Source organism: Caenorhabditis briggsae (assembly GCF_000004555.2).
Source record: "Caenorhabditis briggsae complete genome, chrI, whole genome shotgun sequence".
NCBI classification, from domain to species: domain Eukaryota; kingdom Metazoa; phylum Nematoda; class Chromadorea; order Rhabditida; family Rhabditidae; genus Caenorhabditis; species Caenorhabditis briggsae.
This window is the reverse complement of record NC_013489.2, coordinates 3,952,354-3,961,186: the sequence shown is the minus strand read 5'-3', so window position 1 is coordinate 3,961,186 and position 8,833 is coordinate 3,952,354. Positions and strand designations below refer to the sequence as shown.

The following is an 8,833-nucleotide window of genomic DNA, read 5'->3' as shown; positions in this document are numbered from 1 at the left end:
TATTTTAGCTTACTCCAATTTCAATCTTCCATCTCAACCAGCTCTTTTCACTAAACTTCTCTCGAGTTTTTCCCTTCTCTAGAACTCTTATTCATTACTGTAGTCCCACCCAATATTGAGGTAAACCCGTGTTCTAGCTAGTATAAATTACATTACTGATAACCTGATAACAATACCTTCGTCTCTAGTAGAGGTCACTTATTCCAGCTGCTCCAAAGCTGGGGGCGTGCTGGAGACGATAAGAGGAAACCGATAAGAGAAGAACAGGACGGGTCAATTAGTCAGTCAGGTGTAGTACACTCTTAATGATCTAGAGGATTGATGATGGCTGTTTACATCTTATCCACTTATTTTTCCTATCATAGCTTCTCCATTCGTTTATGGGCTTTAACAATCAATATTTTTCTTCTATTTTTGGCGCTGATCTAGTTTTTTTCAGACACCACCCTGTTGTTTTTCTGGTATGAAAAATCGGAGCTAGCTGAGGTCCCACAACGACAACTACCGTAACCTAAAAAAGATTTTTAATTTCCGGATTTTATCTCGATTTTTGTGGGGTTTCAGTCAATTTTTTCGCTATCCAAAAAAAACTCGACAAAAACCAGTGATAAAATACGAAATTTTGTTAGGTTACGGTAGTTATCGCGGTGGGACCTTCGGCCCCCGCCACCGGCGTTTCTCTTCCACAGCTCCGATTTTTTTTTCTTTTAAACCACAATAAGAGTAAGAGTAAGAGGTGTAAAAGTTAAACGTTTGTAAAACCCCAAAAGGGTTCTGAGAGTGCTTCGGTCTTGTCATCCCACTTTTTCGATCTAAACCATAGACTTTTCATTCCTTCACAACTGGCCTACTCGTCCAACATCTCATCTCCAGTGAGCCACCATTCAGCACTTTGACAGAAAAGTGTGAAAATAAGTAGGCCATATCCAAGTGACACAGTTGAATCTAAACAAAAGTGAGATGCCCCATACCACCAGAGCAACAGAGGTTACTGAGATCATTTTCAATGAAGATGAAGAAGATGATCTATTATATTTATGACAAAGACAGTTGACTGACTGGAGGTTGAGAAGAGGCAATAGAGAGAAAGGGAGCATTCGAATTGAACGGCTTGTTACTGTTTAGGCTTTTGAATATCGCTTCTAGATATTCTGGGGATACTGTAGTTCTCATCTGGAGAAGTGCTGCCTTCGATGTTTCACGCCTAAATGAATCAAAACATTGCTTTCCTTTTTTCATATATAAACAAATGCTTGCCTTTACTCCTTTCCTATACTCTCTCTCCATCTTTCATGTATGAATGTCCTCCAAAAATTCAAACGTTCCGTCTCCATTTTTCCTTTTTCACGCTAATCCCCTCCTCCCAGTTTGTTCGTTTCTGAATGGTAGGCGGGAAGAGGATGGTTGCATGTCAATTGATGATCAATCGATGTTTTTCCTTAGACCTCCGTCCTCTTCTTCTTCGTTTCCTTGTATCACTCCATTTATCCCAATATTTCTACATAAATTATTGACACTCGTCCGCGTCCCTCCATCTTAAGATATGGGGCCGTATGGAGGGAGGACGACGATGGGAAGTGTGGATAGGGGACGACGGCGTCTGTCGCCACGCAATTTTCAAATTAGGCAGGCACTACGAGAGATGAAGAAAAATGGGCGAAATTTTGGGAGATGCAAAAGAAAAATAGGCGGGATTAAGATTATTATCGAGAGTTCCATATTGCGGTCGGGGATAACTTTCAGTTTACTCATTAGGGCTGTTTCATTTGAATCTTTTCATTCTAGGCCTTGTTGGATATTAGAGAGTACTATTCGTTTTTCTTGTGGGCGTGGCTAACGGACGAAAAGCGGCCACCAGATTTTCTCTTCCAGGGCTCCGAATTTTGAATGCCAGCATAATACTTTGCTAAATTTTTACATAATTTTCTGAAACTCCACTTTTCTGAAAAGCCAGATCTCCTGCTATTGTCTTTCCAGAATCCCAACAATGTCCCCATATTTACAACCACTGTTTTCTAATTGCTCTCTACCTCATTCGCCATAGTAGCTCTTCACCTAATCTCTTTTTATTGTGACACCTGTATCTGTCCCATATTACACTCGCACCTTTCGTTCTCATAACTGTCTACGAGTTGACATGAAAGGTGACAACAGGAAACACACTAATTGTATTTATCTGAATAGCATCATTCCCACGAAGAGTAGGTTTCCAAAATCGATCAGATTGCACTTTTTTAGTTCATATCCACATCTGTTCTCTTCTTTTCTAGAGACAAAGACCCACCTGCTAGGTGATGTATCTACTAGCAACTTGCACTCTCATTCGTCCTACATTCACTGCCACTACTTTGTTTTGGGACATTAATTTTTCTTTCTCTTGACTCTCATTCGCTCTGACTACTGTAGATTTAAACTAGCGCCGCGCCTAGCGGAGCAGTCCGTAGGCCGAGAACTCTAACCGAAAACATTTCTCACTTAAAAAGTTTAATATCGCGAAGGTCTTCATCTAAACTACCGTAACCCTATTTTTCTAAAACATGTTATTGACTCGAAATTGAAAGAATGTACAGTTTTGGGCGTGTTTCACATCAAAGTTTTCTACTAATTTTGGTAGTTCTGCCATCTCCGTTTTCTCTTTTTTCCGTTTTTTTTCCTCCTGGTGAGGGTCACATACTCTTCCTCACAATGAAGAATGAAAGGAAGAAGAACACAACCCACTGTGTCTCTATCCCTCCTTTTTCTTTCTACACCCTCGCTGCCATTTTGTTCCGTGAACAGTGTATGAAGTTGGGATGCTTAGACGCAACAAGACGGCGAGTCACTTTTTCAATTTGAGATGAACACTTTCGATTAGTTCTTATCATCAACTTTCCTTACTTTTTCTTTTCTTTTTTCTCGCCCACCATTTCTCTCGTCAGGTTCTATAATGCTCTCTTTTGACCTCTTCTTATTCTTCTTCTCCAGCTATTATTGTCGGCCACCTGCGCACACACAAACCCTTCTCACACACCATTTAGCATGGGCGGCCCCTTGATGAGAGAAATAGAAGAGACGCAGATGATTTGGGTGGAGGGCCATGGTGCAGACCGCGCACACCGCCACTCGCCTCCCGCTCGTCCGCCCCGTCATTTATTTGAATTTTATGGATCCTTTTCGCCTCTTTTCGTTCGACTATTTTCCTGCCTAATTCTTCTTTCACCTCCTGCTGGGTTCCTACTTCCCATTTATTTGCATTTTATAATTGGGAACTTCTTTTTTATTTTCATTTTTCCTCATGGCCTAATTTTTTTTCCTGTAGAAGACCATTCCATATGTTGTCCCAAACAGCTGTTTGGCACTGACTTCTATCGAATTTTTGTTTTCTGTTCTTCACTTTCTGAATAAGAATTCTGGATAAAAAGGAGACACATTCAAAACTCCCACCACTTTTTCTCGGCGGCCGAACTTTTTCAAGGGTCGCAAAAACTAGTCCCTCGATAAAATGGTCCGCTGGGGCTCAATTTTTGAACTTTTTTCGAAGCTTTTGCAAGTGGATGCTTTCTTTTTCTGTTAGTTACCTAAGATTTAATGGATTACTGTTTTAATGAGTTATGTTTTGCACCGCTGTACAAATGTTCGCTGCTTTCAATAATTAATCGTTGCTCGTGAAGTCCGTTGTTTAAGTTTTTGTTGTTAACACATTTTTCAAAAACTTTCTTGATTCCAGATATCAAGAATGATGGCCGACGAAGAGCTCGGCGATGAGGTGAAGGTGTTTCGCCGAGATGAAGACGCTGACGATGATCCTATGATCAGTGGAGAAACGTCAGAGCAACAGCTTGCAGATGACAAAAAAGATGCAGTGATGGAAGCAGAATTGGACGGTGCTGGGCGAGTTCCGTTGATTGGTGGTGAGTTTTTCGTTTGAAAATATCGAGAAAATCGGATGAAACGTCTCATAAATTTGATTTGAAAGACGGGGGGGTCTCAATCTATTATCACACAAAGTTTTATGGACCACCAACGGCCACTTTTCTATCTCTGAGAACGTACAACCTCTCGCATCCACCAATATTACACACTTAGTCCAAACATCTCCTGGGGAAATCTTGAAACTTCCTCAAAAAATCTGAAAAGCGGATAAAATGACACAGTAGTTCGTGATGTGTAGGTCGCAAAACAACATGTCCATGATAATGGATGCGATTGCGCAACAGCATAATGACGGAAAAGGATGTTGCGCAATCTGTTTCGAACAGTGCCTGTGTCTCTTCATCTTATATGGTATTCGGCTTATCTCCATTCTCGCCGTGTGTGCTAATCCGGCAAGTACACCTACTTGAACAAGTTGGTTCTCTCTTATGTGTATGCTTCGGGGAAAACTGTATAAAGAAAATCTAAAAGAATAATGGTTCGATGGATTAAAGAGAGCGATAGAGAGCCCATATGGTCTCTCGATACATATAATTAAATTTTAAAAAAAAGAGAAATTTTTTAAATAAATACTTAATTACAGGCTTGAAAGCGGAAATTAAAGCGGAACCGTCTCCCTCGTTCCCGATGCCCAGCATGCTGCCTTGTGGTCCGTACAGTCCGTTTTCTGGATTGCCGATAATGTTTCCTATGGTTGTGGTACGTTTCTTCGAACAATTAGCTTTTCCGGCTTATTCAGTTCCGACACGGATTTTTCAAAAACTTCGGCGTGTCTGTAGTCAATTTGTTTCGTCTCAAACACAAAACATGTCAAGAGCCCCTTCTTTCGCCTTCAAATTATTTCCTCTTTTTTGTAATTATCGTCTCCTACTATCGTGTTCTCGAGACTCCGATACAACACACAATTAGACACCTCGGTGGTGGGGGCAACCGACTCCTATACAGACCACTTTTTAACGTGTTTGGGCACCCCACCGACGTAAAAAGAGACAAAACAATGTGTTCAAAAAGGTGTCTTTCGCTGTTCGTTGAGTTATCATCTTTTGTTCATTTGAACGGGAGATGATGACCTCACGCGTTTGGTGAATGAAAGCTCTAATTGCTTCCGGTACATGATTGGTGTTACTTCCTATGAAAAACAATAGGATATCCGGCAAAACAAATATGGATGATTTTTTTTCTGAATTGTAAAAATTCTACAAGTCGCAGTAGTTGTTTTTGGAATTCTGGATTTCGCTTGTAGATATTTACCAATCATGATAATTGGCCAATTAGAGCTTTCTCCACCCAGTTACAGTAGCCGGATAATGAAAGCTTGTCTCAAGTGCTGCGCCAATCAGCGGCCCCACAGAATTGATATTTGTTTTGTAATTGTTCGCAGCTCCTCAAAATCGCTGTATTGTATTTTATCACCCGCCAATACACAAAATAAGCACTTGAGGACAAGTATTTCAGTAAAAGAGACGGATATATGAACAAATGAATGAGTCGGGAAATTTCGTGAAAAATAATTCGTTTCCTTTCAGCCACAGTACTTATCGCCGAATCCAAATATCAACATGATGAATATGATGACGATGCGAGCAGCTATGGCAGGCGCCCCATTGAGTCCTGCGTTTCCAGCCATGTTCTCGCCGAATCCATTGTTCCCCTTCCCTGGAGTTGTAGCTAAGCAACATCTTGAGAATACGATGCCTATGCATATGCGAGCTGGACCATTATCCTCATTGAATCACATGAAAATGCCTCCATACATGCCTCACCAAATGATGCCACAACACAATGAGCGAAGAGGACATGGAGGAGGCAAAGTTAAGAAAGAGGATCACATCAAAAAGCCACTGAACGCTTTCATGTGGTATATGAAAGAGAACAGGCCAAAGTTGCTGGAGGAAGTTGGAAATGATCAGAAGCAGAGTGCAGAGCTGAACAAAGAACTTGGAAAGAGGTGGCATGATTTGCCGAAAGAAGAACAACAGAAGTACTTTGAAATGGCTAAAAAGGATCGGGAATCACACAAGGAAAAGTATCCACAGTGGTCGGCTCGGGAAAACTACGCCGTCAACAAGAAAAAGCCAAAGAGAAAGAGAGATAAGAGCGTTGGTAAGTTTTTAAGAGTTCTCATGCCTTTAGTGTGATGACATGTTCTTAGTTCCCGTGCAATGAAAATTTTCAGTTTCAGGATCTGAGAATAACGATCAGAAGAAATGTCGAGCTCGGTTTGGAGTGACGAATACATCAATGTGGTGCAAGCCGTGCCAGCGAAAGAAGAAGTGCATATATGCCACAGATCGTTCCGGTTCCGAATTGAATGACGGACATGACGGCAGAGGTACAAGTGGCGGATGCAGTAGTAGCTCAGAGTCTTCATCTCCGAACAATAATCAACCGATGCCAATGAACGCTCCACAAACGGTAGCTGCGATGCATGCGATGCTAATGGGAATGCAAATTGGTCAGTCTGCTCATCTTGCATCGTCCCATTCAACGGGATCTTCTGGAACAAGTCCACCGGTCGCGAATCCCTCAGATTCTGAATCGGACGTTGATGAAGACGAGGATATCGATCCAACGATCACGCAGCAGACGCAAGAATACATTATGCAGGAATCTGTTTGTACTCTTTAAGAGATCGCGAAATTGAGAAAACCCTCCAAAAACCAGTTTTTAGTTTCAATTGTGCAATAAAAACAAGTTTTCTCGATCTAATTAGATCTGCTACAGTAGTTAAACCCTCGTTTCCTCTCTCACTTTCCGAGTGCTCAATCATCTCTCTTTTTCCCTTAAAGCTTTCATTTGTACCCTTCTTTTCTCATACCATTGATCTTCTTCTCTCTTCTGACACACTATATCATTTTAGGATTAATATTGGAGTAATTTAAGTTTATCGTCTTTGAATTGTGCGGGTTCATCGTGATCGGCGTCCTTTCCTCTCATTCTCTCATTTGTTCCAATTGAGCATTTTGAAGATTCACTTATGAAAATTTTTATAAAATTCGCCACTAAGGACCAAAGAATTTTAGACAACCTTCCCATTTTTTATGTAAAATTGTTACCTCATAATAACATCATGTGTGTTGATTAGAAATAACCTCGTCTTTTTCATAATCACTGTTTTCATCATTACGATGACTGTATCATAATTTCCGTTGTTTTTTTTCTCTCAAATTCTTTCTTCCCTGCCCCTTTTTACGCCCCTCCTCTTCTTCATGTTCCAAAATTCCCCGTTTTTTTTCGTTTACCAGAACAAAAGATTGCAAGCAAAAATGAAGTAATTTATGACCCAATTCGTTTTCAAACTTCAGAAAATAAAACAGCTCAGCAGAAATCGAAAAGGGGGGTTTTCGAGTTTTTACCCACGTCATTCAAAAACTCATTTTCTAGTATTTCTCATTTCTTTTTGATCTTCTACGTCGCTTCTTCCCGATTTCTCAAAACCATGGCTGATGATGCTTACGAGTTCCTGAGCCCAGATTTAGTGAGAGAAAAATTCAGAATATGTAGTCTTGGATTTGTTCTTCCGATTTTCAGCTTGCTCCCCCACCACCTGTAAATGTCCCTGCTGCTGGTGGTGCTCCTGTCAACGAGGCACCACAAACCCCTGTGAATGAGTTGGCTCCAGTATCGGCAGCTGAAAAGTTAGAAATTCTGAGAAAAAGTTGCTCTGAAAACCCTCGAAACTCAGATTCCAAGTACAACCCGCCCTAGCAACGAAGGATTCCAAATCGAAAAGCAAATCGAGAGAATCAGGAAAACCAAAAAAGAAAAAAACAAAGCGTTCGACAGGATCAAGATCTCATGAATCATCTGAACCACTTCCATCGTTGAGCTCTTTCAAATGGCAGATGATCTTCAGCGCGGTTCTTGTTTTCGCTTCAGTTGCAATCACTCTGATGGTTCTGGTTGATGGACTTATGTAACTTATTTGATAGAACTCAATAAATATTTTTGATATTTTATGAATATTCAAAACTTGTATCATTCAAGATATATTAAAAAGTGATTCTGTTATTATTAATATTATTATTATTATTATTATTATTATTATTCTGGCACTAAAAATCGGAGCTGTGGAAGAGAAACGCCAGTGGTTGCGAGTCCCACAGCGACAACTACCGTAACCTAGAAATATATTCCGTATTTCCGTATTTTCCATATTTTTTCCTCGGATTATTGTCAGGATAAAAAACTGTCAGTCCGTGTTTGCAGACTCAGTACAAAAATTAGGAGACTCCACCGGATTCCGAGGCGGCACCGAAAGAGGGCAAAATGGTTATTGTGAATACAGTGGTAAGATATGAAACTGAAAATATATGCTATATATTTTAAATTTGGAAAACTTTCAGTTGACTGGGGACGAGAAGAAGGTCGCCGAATTGTTTAAGCAGGTCACCAAGCCAACTGGAGGACTTGTCACTGTTAAATGGATAGCAAAGTGAACTGAATTGAAATGAAAAACAATAAAGTGTTGTGACCGATTTCTCTTTTAAGCAATTACAAAGCTTATCTAGAAGCTAGTTCGCTGTAGTTCTCAAAGACGTTTGGAATGACTTATTCGGAGTTTTTTAAGAATGTCGAAAATTCCGAGTTACAAAATTTTGGGATTATTGAACATTCCAATTTTGAAATTTTCGAAATTTCCCGATTTTCAGGCCCAGGATCCAATAGTACATTTAGTTCTTAGGATACATTGACTCCAAGGAAACATGGGGTTTTGAATTTCAAAATTTTCGATTTTCAAAGTTTCGAAATTTCGGAATTCTCCGATTTTCAAGATTCAAATTAAAGGCCAATTTTCCCATCACAAACATGCGAGAAATTGGAAAATTAGCAAACCTATTTCAAAAACTCAAAAAAAAATATTATCAATTATTCCGCCCGAGACCCACAAGGAAACTTTTCGTAGTCCGAAAAGCTCTGA

At 40.1% G+C, this 8,833-nt stretch overlaps 2 protein-coding genes across 2 annotated transcripts; both read left to right on the top strand.

Annotated features, from left to right (window-relative positions):
- Positions 1–3,715: 3,715 nt before the first annotated feature.
- Positions 3,716–6,540, top strand: Cbr-pop-1 (the record flags this gene model as incomplete). The annotated part of the gene is made up of 4 exons (XM_045243375.1): positions 3,716–3,890; positions 4,496–4,611; positions 5,439–6,015; positions 6,089–6,540. The coding sequence occupies 4 exons, from the start codon at positions 3,716–3,718 to the stop codon at positions 6,538–6,540; spliced, it is 1,320 nt and encodes a 439-aa protein (XP_045092618.1).
- An 811-nt stretch (positions 6,541–7,351) lies between these two features.
- CBG04237 lies at positions 7,352–8,347 on the top strand (the record flags this gene model as incomplete). Its single annotated transcript, XM_002639552.1, has 4 exons — positions 7,352–7,390; positions 7,444–7,550; positions 7,598–7,814; positions 8,259–8,347. Coding segments are annotated over 4 exons (452 nt in total), but the record flags the coding sequence as incomplete, so codon positions are not given.
- Positions 8,348–8,833: the final 486 nt, after the last annotated feature.